This window comes from Palaemon carinicauda, chromosome 3, assembly GCF_036898095.1.
Source record: "Palaemon carinicauda isolate YSFRI2023 chromosome 3, ASM3689809v2, whole genome shotgun sequence".
Taxonomy (NCBI): Eukaryota; Metazoa; Arthropoda; class Malacostraca; order Decapoda; family Palaemonidae; genus Palaemon; species Palaemon carinicauda.
Window position 1 is genome coordinate 160,153,780 of NC_090727.1, and position 21,403 is coordinate 160,175,182.

At 41.5% G+C, this 21,403-nt stretch overlaps 2 protein-coding genes across 11 annotated transcripts in view; one reads left to right on the plus strand and one right to left on the minus strand.

Annotated features, from left to right (window-relative positions):
- The window catches only part of LOC137638730 (TGF-beta-activated kinase 1 and MAP3K7-binding protein 3-like), an 88,821-nt gene extending 73,398 nt beyond the window's left edge, over window positions 1-15,423 (plus strand). For all 9 annotated transcript variants that reach the window (XM_068371058.1, XM_068371059.1, XM_068371061.1 and 6 more), the window contains one exon: window positions 14,012-15,423. Coding sequence is in view for 6 of the 9 variants with exons in the window: in XM_068371059.1 (XP_068227160.1) it covers window positions 14,012-14,028 (17 nt within the window). In the remaining 3 variants the exon portion in view is untranslated. The remainder of the gene's footprint in view (window positions 1-14,011) is intronic.
- Window positions 533-21,403, minus strand: part of EMC6 (ER membrane protein complex subunit 6) — a 637,720-nt gene continuing 616,849 nt past the window's right edge. For both annotated transcript variants that reach the window (XM_068371071.1, XM_068371070.1), the window contains one exon: window positions 533-602. The gene's annotated coding sequence lies outside the window, so the exon portion shown is untranslated. The remainder of the gene's footprint in view (window positions 603-21,403) is intronic.

Sequence of the window (21,403 nt, forward strand, 5' to 3'; positions counted from 1 at the left end):
TAACATGATACTATTTGAACATACATTGTCAATAAGTAACCATACACAATAAGTAATTAATTTATAATATAGTACAGTATGTTTATGGTTAGTAGTTTTGTGATAATGGTCATAATTAGATGTTTGGTTTAATTCTTTATTTTTTACTAACTGGGTATCATCCTGTTCCTTTTGCCATTCATTGCACTTTACCAGCCTTCTTTAGGTAAATGAGAATGTCCAATTGTTAATTACAGTAGTTCATTTGTGACTAAATTGCCTTGGCAACAGTAAATTCAAATTTTAAAGATGCATAATTTTAGGTAGAAAAAATGACAAATTTTTATTCCAAAAGGTTTTTATAATTCGTATATGGTATTGGTAGCAACCCCCCCCCCCCCGTTAGTATTTTTCATAAGGCAAAGGGGATATAATAGAGGATAATAACCTTTCTTGTAGAATATTCCGTACTGTATATTATACACATTAGTTAAGCTCAAGTTCTAACTACTATCATGAAAGTACTGTAATTGTGAGGAAAGAGAAAAACTAATTTTCAATATAAAATTTATTAACTTCTTAAAATGCCAAATATTGAATTAGAAGTCTGAAGAATGGAGACTCTGGAAAGAGAAAATGCTAAGTTATTGTATACATTTTACATAATTAATGTTTCCTGAACCCTGATTCTTCACTAGACTTTCGCTTGAACCACAAACTACTACAATTTTAAAGATTTTAATAGATTTGAATTAAAATGGGGAAGTTTGATACAATTTGAACTTGTTTGTCTCATAGTTAAAATAGATAATTTTTTTTTTTTTTTTGTAGATTATGCTTCTTACTTTGAAACTCGTGTATATTATAGATGGAAAATTCTATTCTAATGAATTATGCATTGCAGAATCACCAAGATAAACTTTATTGTACAGGACAGTAATAATCCTCCTAACGTCAGTTCGATACAAGTCTGGTTTGACTTTGTCGCTTGCCCTTATTAAATAAACAAAATAAAATACAATTTAAGTAACTTTTTTTTATAAAATGTTAGCAGGTTGGAAGTACTTTTTTGTGTTAAGTATGTGTGTAGGGAATGTAAACTGTAAATCACATTCTAATGGGAAAATTTGACCTACGTCAAAAATCAACCTGTCATATTTCTTGGAACCAACTAACAACGTAGGGTAGGTTATTACTGAACTGTAATTTATTCATAAGTAGATATCTAAATTTATTCATATGTATTGTAGATATTTTGATACACAAAATTTTATTTTGTTTGGTCTGATTACTAAACTGTGATAACACCTTAATGACTGTGTGAAGCATTTGTTCTTCAGTGTTTACAAACCCTCATCCTTTAATAAGAAGTATTATTTTAGAGGACTGCCCCTTTGCCAGCATACACTGTAGCCACTTTGATTTCAGCTGCAGAGCAATACAAAGGTACTCTGCGCTAAACAAAACTTGGCTGTTTACTAATAGAATTTCCTTTTTCTCTTTCTAGTTTGATTGTGAGCAGTATGGCATATTTTCCTACCCTGTAAACCTAGTTGAAATTTTGAGTGCTTTATGTGCCAGGAAGAAAGGGATCCCCATTCTTTGTGATCTTGTAAGTAATATGAATGTTCAGTGATCCCCCTCTGATGAACCCAGTGCGTGACCACCTTTGCAGTGGTCCCAGTATGGCAGGAAGAAGTATTAGTCGAAGAGGGGTTCTAAAGCTTTGGAGATGTTACCCAATTCAAGGAAGTCTTTAGTGCCTTGCTTCCTGCCCTCTGGTACCCGAGGTGCTTCTACTTGTTTCCTCTAGAGCCGAGGCCTTGTCTCTAGAAAAAAACAACAAAAGGAAGGTAACTCTGATCTGGCCTTTGGGGGTAAAGTTCATTATGATACTTGCCTTTAGCAAAATTATATCCTCCTACCTGCTCCATCTCTTAATTGCCTCACGGATTACTAACACAGGAACCCGTGTCACACATAAGGTGGGGGCAATTCATGAACGAACTTGTAATTGCCAATGATGATTCTGCTGCCTCCTGTGACCTTGTGGCCTGCTTTGGGTATCGAGGGAGTTCTGTCCATGGAGAAACTGCTTCAGGGGTTAGCTGTTGCCAAGACTCCCTACACTTCAATTGCTGGGGCTTCCTACAGAAAGAACACAATGTGGAACCTACCAACCAGTTCAGTCCCTGCTTGCCAAAGGTGTAGTTGATCTTTGATCCTTACCTCCCGTATTGTTATCACCATCAATGGTAATATCCTCGACAACTGGCAAGGAGGGGAGGAGTCCCAGCCCTATACGTTTGACCTCATCCTCGGCTGTCAGGATGCCACCTGACCTCTGGATGAAGAAATGCAATCCTCCCAAGTTTGACCAGACTTTACTTAGCACAACACACATGTTATTGGGGGAGATGCTGTACCTCTTCGAGCTGCAGATTCTACTCCTGCTGCAAGCACCTGTCATACTCTTTCCTTTGTTGAACAGCCAGACATTAAAGAAGACTTATGGCAAAGGACACTCTTACAACAGAGATCTTTCATGCCAGGTGCAGAGAGACCTATGTGTACAAGCACTTCCACATATACGAGCACCTCTACGTGCATAATTGCTTCCAGGGGCATGAGTGGCAGCTAAGAATTCTCCACGGGAAAGATCTAGAGCACCTCCACGAGCACAGTCTTCAGCTGATGGTTCTTCACTCAGAAGACCATCAGTTTAGATTCTCCATGAGCGCGATCACCTCCACAACTCTATCATCGTCGGAGTTTTTTAGGCACACGTTAATTTTCATGAAGATGCTTCTAGCTTTTCTTCTCTGTGTTCTTGTGGGATCTCTTCAGTGGCCTCTGCCCTGTCACCTAAGGCACATGCAAGCATATAGGGCACATCCAGACCTACAAAAGAGGCAAGGTCTCTTTCCTGTTGCATAGCCGTTAAGGGAGTTCTGACTAGGTTCAGTCTTTGGACCCAAAAGAATACAAGCAAAAATAGCAGGACCTCCTGTTAGGACAACTAGAGACTTCCCTGCTACTTTAGGAAGAGATGAAAAGAAGTCCAGAGGTACCTCAATCCATCAGCATCTGTCTCAAGGTTCAAGGCCCAGCCTTGAACTGCCCTGTTTGTAGTTACCTCCAGGATTCCTAGATACTGTTGATTTGCAAATCTCCCGGTTGATGAACTTTGCACATTCAAGTTATTTGAGCAAGATCCTGCATCCAGCGTTTTCTTGTTGCAGAAGATTCTACAATACCCCGAGTATGCCAGTCCTTCTCTGCCAATTAAAGTTGCCATAATGACCTTGACATCAGGAACTTCAGTAGAGATATTTTGGATGGGTTACTGTCTTTCCCAAGTCAGAGTCTGCATCCATGGAAGACACCTCCATGCAGTCTATGGCAACCTGGTTGACCCAACGGTCGGGGCTAATATTTACTTCTCCGGATTTTAACAATGTGAAAACAAGAAATTTAATTAACTATTTCTATCAGGAGCATAAGTGGTCACTTTCTTTGCACATCAGTCAACCATTCATTGGGCCAATTTGGTTCCTAAACAAACACGCGCAGTGGTTACAAAGTTTGCTAGACAGATTGGATAATCGGAGTCCCTACTACTCTGAGACAAGACAGAAGAACAGAACAAAGCCCTCTTTCCATCTCACAAGGTAGACAATACAGTAAAGAGGAGAAGACGTTGGGAAAGGAGACAGCGTCACAGAACCAAGGATTGGACAGTAGAGGTTTTTCATAATGCGTAGGTTCTCCTGTTCATTGGCTCTTGTCCCCCCTTCACTTGGACTCTAATGATGTTTTCATCATATTTCCTGACCTCTGACAAAGCCCTTATCCTTCACGAAGAAGTTAAGAAAATGCTGGAGAAGGACAGACCTTCAGGCTTTAATAGTTGTCTGTTACTAGTGGAAAAGAAGACAGGAAGTAGAAGACCTGTTGTCAATCTCAACTCCCCTTGAATGAGTTTGTGTTGCAAACTCCCTTCAAGATTTAAATGGTAACCTTGCTACAATCAGGAAGAATAACTTTATGCGTTTGGTTGTTCGGTAAGACTTTTTACTTTCCGATCCCAATTTATCAGTCCTACAGAAAGTACCTCTGCATTGTCCTCAAGAGAAAGGTATACCAGTTCAAAGTTCTTTGCTTTGTACTGGGTACAGTGCCCCAAACGTTCTCTGGTTTCATCTTGGGCTCATGCTACTTGCCTTCAGCTACAGCGATATCTGGATGTTTTGGTAATCCTGTTCTCTCAGAGGTAACTGCTTCAACACAGGACAAAATCTGCCTTTTGCTACAATCTGGAAATCATGGTAAATTGGGAGAGTTCTAGTCTCGTAGCCAAGCAGAGGATGGTGTACCTGGGAATGCGGATAGACCCGGGAGCAGCAATAGTTTTTATGAGATGACCGAGTCAGTCAACTTGGGAGAGTAGTGTACCCTTTTCTCTCACAGCAAGAGCTATCTTCTCAGTGATAACAGGCTTCACAGGCGTCTCCGTCAGCTTAGAGTGATCTTTCTCCTCATTTTGCTCTAGTGGAGCAAGAGCTACAGAATAATCTATCGTGGTGGCTAGTGAACAAGAACCTCATCAAAGGACTCTCCTGGAGTGTCTTCCTAATACTACTATTTACAGATGAACCGAAGGAGGAATGAGGTGCACACGGGTTCCCAGACCGTCTCAAGTTGATGGTCTGAAGAAGAGAAATCCCTGTACATCAACCTGTTAGAAATGGCATTTCAGGCACTGCAAGCATTCAAACAGTGACTGATAAATCACTCGGTAGCTTTGATGAGCGACAAAACCATAATGGCACACATCAAACTGTTTCATAACACCTATGTGAATTGGTAAAGTAGACTTACAGTTTAGTGCTCAACAATGCTGTGGAGCTGTCACCAAGATTTATTACAGGTAAGACAAATTTAATTGCCGACAAGCTCAGTTGCCAGTGACAAGTTGTAAGAGCAGAATGGTCCATTCATCCTCTAGTGGCAAAATAAAATCCTGGTCTTATGTTCGCCAGATCTGTACCTGTTGGCTGCTTGAGAGGATGCCTTCGAACATCCGTTACATGACAGGTCTACTCTTTTTCACTGTTCTTAATTCGAAGGTCAATCAAAAGGGTGCTGACTACCCTAAATCTAGGGGATCCCCAATAGCTACACACCATATGGTGCACAAATCTGCTGATGCTCCAAGTCAAGGTACAGAAAAAAAACTATCCCTGTTGCCACCAGCTAGATTAAACCAACCCTACCTGTAAAGGTACCACAATGCATGATATCTATCACTTTAGTTGGAGATTGTCTAGCACGTCTTCCAAGGCAAAGGCTTTCCGTTAGGCACTGTACAGGAGATGTCTGGATACTTGCTTAGATCCTCTGCATACATCCAATCAGAGGCTCTCTGCAACTGATACTATAGTGGATTTCCACATCTAACTTTGCTGGGAGAAGGTCCTCTCAGTTTTAGCAGTAACTGGCTATTGCTCAGTCTTGACTCTTAGGAGTTTTGAGGAGCCTAGATCTTTTCTTCTTTGAGGGAATTATCTATAATCGTTAGGAGCTTCTAACAGTCATGTCCTCCAAGGGTCGAAGTCCTCTGGTCCCTAAAGAGGGTCCTCTACAAACCTGAAAGCATCAGATAAAGATCCGACATTGAAGATGATTGTCTTCCTTGCCTTGGCAAAGTGAGGTTCTTCCTTGCCTTGGCAAAGTGAGGTGAACCTAACTCCATTTCACATGTCGTTAATCATACAGAGGGATGGAAGGTTTCCTTTTCCTTAGTTCTTCAGTTTGTTGCAAAGACTGAGAACCCTGCCATTTAATATCCCAGATTTCAGTCCTCCATCTCTTCTCTTAAGGATGTAGCCAATGATCCTGGTGATTTGCTTCTTTTTCTTGTGAGGGTGCCATATTGTTACCTGAAAGGAATGCAGCCCCTCAGACTACAGCTACAAAAAACTTTTTTATTAGAATAGGGTATCATCAAAATGATTTGAAAGACAATCATATCCTTCGAGAAACTATTGGGAGAACATGCTCTCCAGCTGAGGATTCAGAAGAACCCACTCAAGCTTGCACTCTCAAGTCAAAATAAGGTATCAGTTGTGCAAGCTTCTAAAGGCTTGAGACCTACATGGTCCACTATCTGCATTTGGGGCTTATATAGATACACAGCAGTTTGTGTAGCAAACCTAGCTCTTATACAAGCATAAGGTTAGGATGAGAGGATGAGAGGTAGAAATGCCTGGTCTTTTTCTTACGTCTCTTGGGATGCAGCTTTCATTCTAATATTGGCTAAATCGGACGTAGATGCAGGTAAGCTTCCGTACCTAGCAAACTTTAATGTACATGTAAATACTATATAGAATATCTCCCATCTTTTTTTACAAATGGGAGGATGGAACAATATTGTTTATAGCACATTACAGTACTATACTTTTAATTAACCATACATTTCGGATTCTTCCGTTACCGTGTGTATTTCAACAGAAACCTAGCCTATCACCTGAGAATTCATTCTCAGGTTGTTAGGAGGTGGACAGAAGTTAACACTTTCACACATTCAGGTCCCAGTGTTCAGATTTCCTGAGAGTTTAAACCAGCCCACTTAGTTGTAGGGATTTTCTCCCTCCTAAGTATAAGTCTCCTGTTAAATGGCAAGGGTTTGTATGTATGTTGGAACAAATCACAAATTTTTAAAATAATTTGTACAGTATTATTCCTAGGTATTGTATACAAACCTGAGTCTTTAAAATTATTGTATATTCTTTGCCTCAACCTTGCAATTCATAGATGAAGGTCAAAGTCTGGTTACTGTGTGTGCTAGCCAGGTGGGGGCCTTCCTCACCACCTGCCAGTAACTACTGACACCTTATGAATTTTGAAAACAGAAGAGTTCCAGCTTTGCTGAAATCAAACTTTGGTTTGTATCATTAGGAAAGATACAAATTACTCCCAAATTGTGAGAATTTTCTTTTATATGCCTCCTCCATTACATCTTAAAATATTAAGGAATGAAATTAGTCTTTTGGTCTTAAGAATTCGCAACTAAAATATTGACAGCATTATTTCTTTTTGTGGGATGTTCTATATAAAGCAAAGGGGATAAATTATTATAGCAATATTTTCATGTACAGTAGGAATTTCTTAGCTGAAGAGTTTGTTGCATGAAACTTGTGCCAGTATTGCATTTTTAAACTAAATTAAAGTGAAATGAGTTCAAAAATTTCTCTGGAATTCATTGTAATAAAGGTAAGTAACATGTTATCAAGTTAATGTGATACAAGATAAGGATTTTCTTATGAAGCTTTGGCTCAGTAAGGTGAAACAGTTTCTGTTATAAATATGCACAACCATTAATGCTCACTTTTTAATTTTTTTTTTAAAGTATAACATGTAGTATAGTAGTCTTGAATAACAGTGCTTTACTTCTGTAGCCTATCTTTAGTATTAAAATATTAGCATGTATTTCAAAGCATATTAGTGTTAATTAACCTTTATCATGTATCATCATTAAATATTCTTGAATGTACTAAAAAAATAATGCTACCCAACTATTCATAGTTTTCTCATACTTTAATATATTACTATACAATATTCTTGGATTTACAGTAAACATTTATTCTAGACAGAAAATAATAGTTCTTTTACAATATGTATACAGTATAATACTCAAACCTCTTATTAAGGCTTAATGCCACAAAAATGTTTGGTTATCATAGCCGAGTTGATAATCAAAATATCAAATTTTTAAAGTAATTTGTATTTTTCATCACCATACAAATTTCGGCCCTTTAGTTACCGTGAGACAAAATTGGTCGTTGAAAAGGGGTAAGTGGGAAGCAAAGCCCCGCCAGCCCCCTAATTACTTTCAAAATTTTCTATTTGTTCCTACGCAACATACAAACCCTTGTCTTTTAATTGGGGCGAAAGTTCCCTTAGAATATAACAGGACAATTCTGTAACTTCTCTGAAAGTGTACAATGCCGAGTCTGTGAAGACACAAAATGAAGACACTTACGTCCCCTGACTGTTTAATATAGGGATGATAAACAGATAGGACCTGGGGCACTCCTAAATCAAACTATTGTTCTCTAGTCTTTTGTAGTGCCATAGCCTCTGTACAATGGTCTGTCACTGTCTTGGGTTTTCTTGCTTGAGGCACACTATTTTATGCTTCCTTATTTCCGTTCCTTACTGAGCTATTTTTCCTGTTGAAGCCCTTGGATTTATAGCATCCTGCTTTTCCAACTAGTGTTGTAGCTTGGCTAGTTGTAATAATAATAAATGTATCATACCAAAGAAAAGACTCCTATCAGTAAGATTAAACACCAAGCATATCAGTAATGGAGAGATATACTTCTTTGGTTACAAAGAATGGGGCTTTGACATGGAACCTACCAGCAGGGTGCTCTGGAGTGTAACTTATCAGCAAGACTTCCAACCCCAAGAGAGGGACAGAAGAATGAAGGCGAAGTTATAACTACATTCTAAAGTTCTGTCAAAATGATACCATAGACAAGATTTAATCTATCCCATGAGGCTGGACTTGGTACACAATAGCTTGAGCAGCAACCGCAGATTCAAGCATAACGATTTAAAGGGACTTGTAAGTACATTCTCGCAGATAAAAGGTCGTAAAGCTTATCTGCCTCTTCCAGACACCAGCCGACAAAACTTGGCCTACCAACATTATTCTTTTAAACGCAAGAGTTGGGGACAATACCTGTGACTTTGTTAGCTCTGGTTCTCCTTTGTCAGTTGAGGTGTAAGCTCTCCGGATTGTTTCACAAAGTTGGAAAGAGCTAGTGTTTGTTGACACCTCTTTCTTGGACCTGGCAGTGCTAATGAAGAATCTCTTGCACTCAGGCCATATGTTGGGTACTCCTCAGTTAGCACCTCAGAGCCCTCAAGACACAAAGGCATTTTGAATTAATCATCTGACACCTCCTACAGATGGAGAAGGACTTGAATTTGGGGTCATGTGCCTCTGGTTTCTGAGCTTTGCCCACAAACTCTGACATGTGTTACTACCTTAGAGAATTGTACTCAGAGAGAGCGAGACTGGGCAAGACTGCATAGATAACTTCCAGGAGGCTGAGAGATCTATGCCCTAAAGGCGAAAGACCATAATCAAGGCCGAGAGGGAGTCTGATGGCTGCAAATAAGGGCCACTTCTTCCTTTGAAGGAAGATAAAAAAATTCACGACCTGTGCTAAAGAGGCTCCAATTGGAGAAATAACCCTTCCATGACATCAATCGCAGATGGCCCACTTAGCCTGGTAGACATCTGTAGAGGACCTGACAGGGATATCCAAACATCTCCTTTGAAATGCCTCGTGAAAAGCTTATCGCTCGGAGATGCTGGATAGTCTTTACCTAGCAGGTGACGCTGACAGATAAGAGTGGATCAGGGTGAAAGTTCTCTTGGACCCTCATTGAGAAGAGCAAGAAGATAGATACCACTTGTGTGGCCATCTTGGAGCCACCAGGGTCATCCTGATTCTTGGCATAATCAGCACTGGCCAAAACAGTGGGAAAGGCACAAACGTCCACGTAAACCCAGGGATGTTAGAAACCGTCTTCTAAAACTGCCCCTGGATCTAGGATGGAGAGGAGCAGAAGGGGCGTTTTCTGTTCAGCCGTGTGGGAACAGTTCAATCACTAGGGAGTCACACGGCAAACAGCCTTTCTGCCATGATAGGATGTAGGGTCCACTTTGCTCCTGCAAACTACCCCTGACAGTCGAGTTTGTCTGCTAGTGCTGTACATAACTCTTACCTGGAATGTACCTCGCTGACATTTCTACAGTGTGAAACACCGCCCAGATATGCCTGTTTTTTCCCAACTTGTCGAGGGGTCATGATTTAGTGCCTTCTTGCTTGTTGACATTAAGCCACTAGGTCATGCTGTCACTCGTCAGTAATACCAAGTGCCTCCTCAAATATTCTTGAAATGAAGGCTGCATGCATCTCGGAGGCGATGTGAAGATTCCAGTCTTCCTCAAACCATACTCCTGATACGACCAAGTTATTTAGGTGTGCACCCTACCCCTCCATCGATGCATTTGTGAACAGATGCTGATCCGAAGACAAGAAGATAAGTAGGACTCCTATGGTGAGGTTGTTCTTGTCGGGTCATCAGGCTAAATCACTACTACCCTGTAATCCTTTGGGCACTAAATAAAAGACCTCTGGTGGAGTCGCCTGTGAGGCTCCTCCGGGGACAAGTGCTCGAGAAGATATTGTCTTTGCCGAGCTGGAACAACCATCTTGGACAGAAAGGATCACAACCTCTCTGAACTTGCTGATGCGATTGTCTATGGGAAAAACTCTTGCTGCTGTTGAACATATCAGCATGCCTAGGTACTTCAATCTCTGCTTGGGAAAGATTCGACCTTTTTCAGTTTACCACAATCCCCAGATAGTGGCAAAATGCAATTGAAGGATTCCAACCCTAAAGTAACTGTCTCAGTCATAGATATGCATCAGGAGACTTATCCCTCGCGAGTGGGTCCAAGTGGCTACCATCGTGAACACGTGAGTAAACACTTGGGAAGCCGTACATGCACAGTCTGAAGCAGAGTCTTGAAATGGTACACCGTTCGGTAGAAGGAGAAGTGGAGGTACTGTCGAGAGGTCTGCTGTACAGGCACTTGTAGGTTTGCGTCTTTCATATTTACCGAAAACTGATGGAGGACAGCACAGACTGCACCGTTTCCATCCTGAACTTTGTCGCATAACCTTGCTCAGTGTAGAGAGGTCAATGACTGGTCTCCAGCCACCAGTTCCTTTCTCAACCAGAAAAATTAGACTGTAGAGGTCCAGAGATCAATCTCGAAGGACTTCGAGTATGTTCTTCTCCAACAGGGCTTTTGCAGATGTTGGAAGATCCAACGGGAACCAGAACAGAACCGGAGAGGGTGGTGGTGGTGGAGGTGGTGGTTCAGAAAAAAAAGTAACAATCATGAAGAACACCCCACAGCCAGGAAACAGCATGGAAAGAGGCCAAGGCCAAAGCCTCCATGGCCACCAACTTTAGCCTCTACAGTGGGACTGACAGAAACTACCTGCAAAGGTGCAGATGTGGCACTCTCAGGCCTATAGAACCTCTGTTGCTTAAAGAACAAGGGAGGCAAATCCACAAGGTCTGTTAGAGGCAATGCCAGTAAGGGCTTCAATACTCAAGGGGGCACCAAAATGTCAATCAAGATACTGAATCCTCTCAGCCGGAATTACAGTTGCCTCCCCCCAAGCTGTTCCACTCGAGGATGAACACAAAAACCTCCAAAAAAATGAACTCTCAGCTCAAAATTAGTGAGCCTTCAGAGGCTTCCTGCCGCTAAGCAGCCTTGTCTGTCACCAATGAAGAGGTAACACGATCTGGAAAATCTGCTCCTCCCATCAACTACGACCATTCTGTTCTCAGGACAGATCAAGGTACGTAGTTGTGGGCTAAGAAATGCTTGGGAAGTCCAAGGCCATGGGGTATCTCCTGGTACTCACTGGTGCCATGACAAGTCAAATAAGAGAGAGACGCTGACATCCAATGTCTGGGAAGAAAGGAAGATGGAAGCTGCCATAGTTTTTCCATCAACCTTGGAACCGACTGAGTGATAAGATGCACACATCTGTTCCTACTAGCTACCAGAGCCTGTTTCTGTTTTCTCTATCACCGTAGTGATTTCAGTAGGTGCGCAAACAGTGTGGAAAAATCAACCACATTAGTATTATGCAGACATAAGGCATCCATGGGAGATAACCATTTGGTGCATCTGGTCAAAACAGCATCTCTGCACTTAACTGCATCTTTACCTCAGAGGGAAACTGTGATGAAGCAATTACTCTAAGGCTTTATTCTTAGATCTTGACAGTTCCTCAGAATTTTTCACATTTTGCTTGTAGCTGCAAAGCAAGAAACTGCCTCCAACCAGTGATTTAACCACAAACAGGCATGGTTGGCAAAGCTACTAAAATGTTTTTCATCTCCGATGGATTCACCCGTTTATCATTAAAAACACTAGGTACAAGGGCAGCTACTTTGGGATTTGTCAGGAGAGGACTTGGATGAGCCTCGGAGTCTGGCGAGAAAGAGCTAAAGGGGGTAGTCTTGTTAACCTACTGGATCTAAGGGAGTTCTTGGCAGCCGAGTCTTGATTATTAAAAAGATCCAGTGTCTCGGTTCTGATTGGACAATGACATGTTGAAACGATGTATAGTACTGTGAGACTGGAGATAATGGATCAATGAAAATGCTACTTTGGTGCGTTGAAGATCACTAAGCCCGTCTAAATGGCAGATAAGTGTCATTATCTTATGGAAGTGCTCAGTCTCTGATCCAGACGTCAGAACCCCGAGGGGGGGCCATGTCAGCATAACTTGACGGTATCAGAAAATTACCAATAACAATAAGGGCAGGATCATCATTATGTAGACTCCCGTTTAGGAGTACGAAGGGGTTCAAGTTTAGGAACTACGTTAGAGGACTTAAACTCTCCCAAAAAGAACTTTCAATTCCTGTCCATCATGAGTCGATCCATTAATAGACATGGTGATGACTTTGACTTTCCTAAACTTACGTTTGGAAGGGGACAATGCAATCGTACATTGCGAGATCAGACAAACCTGTATAGTCTCGAGGATGTCCAAACAATCTCTGAAAGAGATAATGGGGAATTCTTGGGCAAACCGGGAGAACTTTTGCAAGGAGAATGATGCCAAGGACTCCTAAGCATATGAGGAAAGTCAGACTCATATGTAAGAGCCGGGAAAGGTAGAAACCTTCCAAAAGGGCTGCTTCAGTATGAAGGGAAATGGCAGACTCAACTCAAGTACGAGGAATTCTCGGTTGAAAACGAGGTGAAACTTTTAGCTATTTCATCGGATATAAAGTCACCTTGCTGCTGGAAATTTGAAATAAAGGACTCGCTACTAAGTATACTTGTGGGAGTAGATGGGGATCTATTCAGATATGTGTAGTCAGATACCAATGATACAGGAACTGAATCTTGCACAGAAAGTGCCAGAACCAGAGGCTCAGTCTCTGGTAGTGATTCATGACTGCTGTGTATAAGACATTGACAAAAATATCACTAATCTGTAAATTGTAAAGCAACAAAATCATGGCTCTCATCCTCGGTTACTGGCGTCAAAGAGGGTCCCGTTAAAGGAGGATCAGGGAGGGGAAAAGTCCACATACCACTAGCAACACAATGCTGCTCATAATATAAAATACTTTAAAGTGGAAATATTGAAAAAGTAATCTAACCACGGAGTCGTCATAAGGCAGCTCTGTCTCTTGATGCAACCAATGACTGCCTTGCAGTAGCCCCTGAGTACTGTCTAGTCTTGGGGTTGCCTAGTAACCTATTGTATAGTTACTAGTTTGTTCCCTTTTTTTAAATTGGGAGTAAAGCCACATAAATGTTAAAGAAGCTTGTATCTATAGGAACAGAATATAATTAAGGGGTTTGCATTTTGTGGAGACATTACAAATATTTCAGTAGAGTAACAATACTACAGTTATGCGATCGAAAATTTAAAAATTGTCTGTAAACAGTTTATGCATTGAGTGAATTAGATTCTAACAATAAAACTGTAAAATATACTACAGCAATAGCTACATCATATCATGATTATTTTGTCTTGCACATACAGTAATTTGCTATATTATGATGTTTTATGAACTATATGTAGAGCATCTTAATGTGAATATTAATGCACCAAATAAAACTATTTAACATGAACAGTAAACTAAATAAAGATCCATTAACATGAGCAATGTTTTACTAAATTTAAAAAATATTGTACCAATTTCAAAACTTGTTACAAAATTCAAAAGTTAAGAGCTGTAGAATTTAATATCAGGAGTTTTAAACGAAGGGTAGTTTTCATAGCCACATTAAAATGACTAAATTTACTTGTCAAATTATTCTTCAGTAATATATTTAATTTCTGTCATTAAAAGCTAACAACTGTATAAACTAAGCTACTTATATTTATCCTTTCAGTGAGGGATCTTCCTTAGCACTGTCACAGCGACAGCACTACAATGGGACCTGTGACATTTTTCTACTGAAGCCTCATCTGTATCACACACTTCTAAACCTAAAGTTCACATTAACTAGGGCTTTCCGGCTTTGCATACCATGTTAGGTTATGTGTACTTTAATATGAAAATTGTTTATTTGTTCACAATTGGTAATAATTCATCGGGACTTTGCTCAATTCCATCGAATTTAAACAAGATAAGAAAATTAACTATTATTGTATCATTTTTGATGTGATAGCAGCATCTAGCTGCAAAGCAAGATTTTAGTTGGGTATGAATATTGTGTTAGAGTTTTGGGCTACTCACCATTAACCTTAGCCCATGATCTTATGGACTTTTCCTTTTTATGCTAGTTTCCTCAGCTATTTTATGTTAAAAAATATGGAGACCTATTATAATACAGGTTTGCCAAATACAAGTTAACTCCCAGATGCTTGTGCTCATATATTTTTAACTTCAGTAGAATAAACAGAATTCTCAGCTAAGAAATAAACTAGAAACTACATTTTATTATTTTTGTATTAGCAGTGTAGAGATCAAAGTGATATGATTACAAAACCAGTGACTTTAAGTGAATGTAATTTGTTTTCACTAATGAATGCAGCTTTATGAATTAATCTGCATATAATGCTCATCAAATTCAATGATGAAAAAGTCATGGTATGGTTGTGATATTTGAGGAAGCATTTTTTTTTTTTTTAGCACAACTTTGAACATAATTATATGAAACTAATTTATCTTGTGTATGGAAAATATGCAAGATATATTGTGTAAGGTTTATAACTTAACAAGTTAGCAAACCATTACCAATTATCATTCCATGGACCAGAGTGCATTGTCTTTCCTGTAATTACCGTTTGTTTTTACTTTAGCACCTATAAACAGATGAAGTACAGTACATGTTTCTTGTAAAAATAAAAACCAAACTCTGGTTCCTACCTTTTTTTAGACTATCAAATGGCTAGATATGTGAGGCTTGACAAGTTTTTATTAGATTATGGAGCTGATAAACCAAAGATAAATCAAGACAAATCTTTAATAGTAGAGACTGAATGAACTCATCTTCCATGAGCTTTACTTGGTAGTCAAGTGTACTATTATTATTAGGCCTTTAATTACAAAATTCACAAAAGAATTTCACTAGCAGTGTCTACCTTTTAATGACTTTGGTAAAAGACTTATGATTACTATTATATGAAGGTACAAAATATATTAATATTCTTACTACTACACCATGCTAGTCACTGCAAATTATAAATCTATCCTTTTATATCTTGACTGTATAGACTTCCTCCTTGAAATAAAAATGTAATCTGCAGTCTGAAACAATGCAGACCAGCAATATTTGTACACTAAGACATTTCTTGTCTATGAACATGAAAAAAGATGCTAAATATTAGTTTGATTAACCTGATATAACCTTATTTTCCAGGGATTTTAAAAATACGGGAAGTAAACCTTTACTAAATGTATTCTCTAAAGAATGAAAAACATAAAGACTAAAGTCATCCTTTTGGAATTAAGAAGAATGCAAGACATTTTCAAAATAATTATCAATGGAAAATGAAGTAGTACTGTATATGATCATTTCCTGTTAAACAATATTATGTCTGAGATTACAAAATGAAATGTGTATTTTTTCATAGCTATACAAACCTGAATTCTTTAAAATGGGATTAGTTTGTCCACCCTTGAATCATGAACAAGATGCTTGGTTAGCAACAGGTAAAGCAAGGGAAGCCCTGCTCACCCACCTGTCACAAGATAGCCACTTTAAGCCCAGGACTGAGAGGGGTGTTGAAGTAGGAAATCAATTTAAAGTACTACAGTATTTTTAGTATAATACGGAAAAAACAAATTACAATAAAATATTAGCACTTGTTCTTTTGCGTATACAAACTTTTCATCCTTTAAAATTGAGATTCACTTATTGGTGGGCGGAAATCTCCCAAGAACCAAACTTTAAAGGTTCTTTTCTTTCCTGGAAATGTTATCCTTCCTGGTTCCATATGGCAGAGAGGAAAGTGACTCTTAACAGCTAATATTAGAGATGAGGCTGTTAGGGTCTTGGCCATTACTGGCATAAAAGGAAGCTATTACTCAGACAATGTAAATATCTATCACCCTAACCAGCTGGCATTGGCAGTGTCAAACCAGGCATATTAAGAAAATGTTTGGTAAGACACTGAGCCATGCTCCCTTGGCAGGAGGCTTGAGAGTTGTTTATTGGTTGACATAAGAACTCAAAAACCATTGAGAGGAAAATTGATTGGGCTAGAGGGGATGATGTGATAAAAATCCCAAATAACTCTCACATTAAGAAAATGTTATTTTGATTATAAAATAAATTTTTGAATATACTTACCCGGTGAATATATAGCTGCAACTCTGTTGCTCGACAGACAACTCTACGGAAAAACTCGCCAGCGATCGCTACACAGGTTGCGGGTGTGCCCAACAGCGCCATCTGTCGACCAGATACCCAGCTCTCATGTAAACAAAGACTCAATTTTCTCCTCGTCCCACTGCGTCTCTATTGGGGAGGAAGGGAGGGTCATTTAATTTATATTCACCGGGTAAGTATATTCAAAAATTTATTTTATAATCAAAATAACATTTTTCAATATTTAACTTAGCCGGTGAATATATAGCTGATTCACACCCAGGATGGTGGGTAGAGACCAGTAATATATGTTTACACTTTTATGAGCTAAGAGTTTTTTATTTCATTTTAGAAGTTATCAAAATAACAAAAACAAAATAAATAGGTACCTGGTAAGGAAGTCGACTTGAACAATTACTCTGCCTTTTAAGTATGTCTTCCTTACGGAGCCTCGCGATCCTCTTAGGATGCTGATCGACCCCTAGGAGCTGAAGTATCAAGGGTTGCAACCCATACAACAGGACCTCATCAAACCCCTAATCTAGGCGCTGTCAAGAAATGACTTTGACCACCCGCCAAATCAACCAGGATGCGAAAGGCTTCTTAACCTTCCGGACAACCCAAAAAACAACAATAAAAACATTTCAAAAGAAAGATTGAAAGGGTATGGAATTAGGGAATTGTAGTGGTTGAGCCCTCACCCACTACTGCACTCGCTGCTACGAATGGTCCCAGTGTGTAGCAGTCCTCGTAAAGAGACTGGACATCCTTTAGATAAAAAGACGCAAACACTGACTTGCTTCTCCAATAGGTTGCGTCCATTATACTTCGCAGAGATCTATTTTGCTTAAAGGCCACGGAAGTTGCGACAGCTCTAACTTCGTGTGTCCTCACCTTAAGCAATGCTTGGTCTTCCTCACTCAGATGTGAATGAGCTTCTCGTATTAATAGTCTGATAAAGTAGGATAAAGCATTCTTTGACATAGGCAAAGATGGTTTCTTAACTGAACACCATAAAGCTTCAGACGGGCCTCGTAAAGGTTTAGTTCGCTTTAAATAGAACTTAAGAGCTCTCACGGGGCATAAGACTCTTTCTAGTTCATTGCCTACAATCTTCGATAGGCTGGGAATATCGAACGATTTAGGCCAAGGTCAAGAAGGCAGCTCATTTTTGGCTAGAAAACCAAGTTCTAGCGAACATGTGGCTTTTTCTGACGAAAATCCGATGTTCTTGCTGAAGGCATGAATCTCACTGACTTTTAGCTGAGGCTAAGCATACCAGGAAGTGTCTTTAAAGTGAGATCTTTCAGGGAGGCTGATTGTAGCGGCTCAAACCTGTCTGACATGAGGAATCTTAGTACCACGTCTAAATTCCAACCAGGTGTAACCAAACGACGCTCCTTAGTGGTCTCAAAAGACTTAAGGAGGTCCTGAAGATCTTTATTGTTGGAAAGATCTAAGCCTCTATGCCGGAAGACCGATGCCAACATGCTTCTGTAGCCCTTGATAGTGGGAGCTGAAAGGGATCGTCCTTTTCTCAGGTATAAGAGAAAGTCAGCTATTTGAGCTACAGAGGTACTGGTCGAGGATACAGAGACTGATTTGCACCAGTCTCGGAAGACTTCCCACTTCGATTGGTAGACTCTAAGGGTGGATGCTCTCCTTGCTCTAGCAATCGCACTGGCTGCCTCCTTCGAAAAGCCTCTAGCTCTCGAGAGTCTTTCGATAGTCTGAAGGCAGTCAGACGAAGAGCGAGGAGGCTTTGGTGTACCTTCTTTACGTGTGGCTGACGTAGAAGGTCCACCCTTAGAGGAAGAGTTCTGGGAACGTCTACTAGCCATCGAAGTACCTCGGTGAACCATTCTCTCGCGGGCCAGAGGGGAGCAACTAGCGTCAACCTTGTCCCTTCGTGAGAGGCGAACTTCTGCAGTACCCTGTTGACAATCTTGAACGGGGGGAATGCGTAGAGATCTAGATGTGACCAATCTAGAAGAAAGGCATCTATATGTATTGCTGCTGGGTCCGGGACTGGTGAGCAATAGATTGGGAGCCTCTTGATCAGCGAGGTTGCAAAGAGATCTATGGTTGGTTGGCCCCAAGTGGCCCAAAGTCTCTTGCATACATCCTTGTGGAGGGTCCATTCTGTTGGAATTACTTGCCCTTTCCGACTGAGACAATCTGCCATGACATTCAAGTTGCCTTGGATGAACCTCGTTACTAGTGAAATGTCTTGACCTTTTGACCAGATGAGCAGGTCCCTTGCGATCTCATACAACGTCAGTGAGTGGGTCCCTCCTTGCTTGGAGATGTACGCCAAGGCAGTGGTGTTGTCCGAGTTCACCTCCACCACTTTGCCTCGAAGGAGAGACCTGAAGCTTTTCAAGGCCAGATGTACTGCCAGCAGCTCCTTGCAGTTGATATGCATGATCCTCTGACTCGAGTTCCACATTCCTGAACATTCCCGACCGTCTAATGTCGCGCCCCAGCCCACGTCCGATGCGTCCGAGAAGAGAACGTGGTTGGGAGTCTGAACAGCCAGGGGAAGACCCTCTCTTAGGTTGATACTGTCCTTCCACCAAGTCAGACAAGACTTCATCTTTTCGGAAATGGGGATCGAGACCGCTTCTAGCGTCTTGTCCTTTTTCCAGTGAAAAGCTAGATGGTATTGAAGCGGACGGAGGTGTAGTCTTCCTAATGACACAAATTGTTCCAGGGATGATAGCGTCCCTACCAGACTCATCCACAGCCTGACTGAGCAGCGTTCCTTCTTCAGCATGTTCTGGATGCATAACAGGGCTTGACTTATTCTGGGGGCCGACGGAAAAGCCCGAAAAGCTAGACTGTGAATCTCCATCCCTAAATACACAATAGTTTGGGATGGGACCAGTTGCGACTTTTCCATATTGACAAGGAGACCCAATTCCTTGGTCAGATCTAGAGTCCACTTTAGATCCTTCAGACAGCGACGACTGGAAGAGGCTCTGAGAAGCCAGTCGTCCAAATAAAGGGAGGCTCGGATGCCCGATAAATGGAGGAATTTGGCTACATTCCTCATCAGCCTCGTAAACACGAGAGGAGCTGTGCTTAGGCCAAAGCACAGGGCCCGAAACTGGTAAACCACATTTTCGAAAACGAATCTCAGAAAAGGTTGGGAGTCTGGGTGGATGGGGACGTGGAAGTAGGCGTCCCTTAGGTCTAAAGAGACCATCCAGTCTTCCCTTCTGACTGCTGCTAAGACTGACTTTGTGGTCTCCATGGAGAACGTCGTCTTTATGACAAAGACATTCAGAGCACTGACGTCTAGCACCGGCCTCCACCCTCCTGTCTTCTTTGAAACCAAGAAGAGGCGGTTGTAGAATCCCGGAGATTGAAGGTCCGAGACTTTGACCACCGCTCCCTTCTCTAGCAAAAGAGACACTTCCCGTTTCAAGGCTCGTCTCTTTTCTTCCTCTCTGTACCTGGGAGAGAGATCGATGGGAGACGTTGCTAGAGGGGGTTTCCGTACAAAAGGGATCTTGTACCCCTCTCTGAGCAACTTCACAGATTGTGCATCTGCGCCTCTCTTCTCCCAGGCCTGCCAGAAGTTCTTGAGTCTGGCTCCCACTGCTGTCTGAAGTGGCGGGCAGTCAGACTCTGCCCTTAAAGGACTTGGATCCTTTCTTCTTTCCTCGCTTCCCTTCGGCACCAGCGCCTCCTCTGCTGGAGGCTCTGCCACGAAAGGGCGGAATAAAGCGAGACGCTGGAGTGTCCATCCTTGGTCTAGCTAACAAGGTAGGCAAAGGGGGAGCTTTGCGAGCTGAGGACGCAACAAGATCGTGAGTGTCCTTCTGCACTAACGAACCGGCTATTTCCTTAATCAGGACTTCTGGAAAAAGGCACTTGGAAAGAGGAGCAAAGAGAAGCTCAGATCTCTGGCACGGTGTAACTCCAGCAGAAAGGAATGAGCAGAGATTTTCTCGCTTTTTTAGCACTCCGGACACAAATGATGCAGCAAGCTCATTAGACCCATCACGGACGGCCTTGTCCATGCAGGACATAATGAGCAAGGAAGTCTCTTTATCTGTCGAAGAGATCTTCCTGCTTAGGGATCCTAGACACCAGTCTAAGAAGTTAAAAACTTCGAAGGCCCTAAGATTCCTTTCAAAAGGTGGTCCAGGTCCGATGATGACCAACAAATCTTAGAGCGTCTCATGGCAAGGCGGCGGGGAGAGTCTACAAGGCTTGAGAAGTCGCCCTGGGCAGAGGCAGGAACTCCCAAGCCGAGAACTTCTCCCGTGGCATACCAGACGCTCAATCTAGAAGAGAGTCTAGCAGGGGGAAAAGCAAATGCTGTCTTCCCTAAACTCTTCTTGGACTGCAACCATTCTCCTATCACCCGCAAAGCTCTCTTGGACGAGCGTGCGAGGACGAGTCTAGTAAAGGCAGGAGTGGTAGAAGGTATGCCTAAAACAAACTCTGAAGGCGGAGAACGAGGAGCCACAGAAACAAACTGGTCAGGAAACAGCTCTTTGAAAATGGCCAAAACTTTTCTAAAGTCCAAAGAGGGTTGAGTAGACTTAGGCTCGTCCAATTCTGATTGTGGTTCATCTATATGTGCAGCAACATCATCATCAGAAAGTTCCTCATCCGACAACTGATGAGGAAACGGCAACGGAGTGGGTAACGGCTTGGTTCGCTGAGTCCGGTCGCACTGGAGCATGCGTGACTGAGCCGGACGCAACGTCATGGAACTGCTGCCCAGTCTGTGAGCTGGCAACAACCATGGTAGCGCGGGGACGCACAGCGTCTACCCCAGACTGTCTAGACTGATTGGGTTGCGCAGTGGAAACCACACTGGGTTGCGGAGGTTGACGCACCGCGTCAAAACAAGGCAACTCTTGACGGTTGCTGAACATCCAGAACGTCAAAGGCAACCTCCGTGCGTCGCTTAACGTCAACATGCGGCTGGCAGATCACACTGGAACGCAT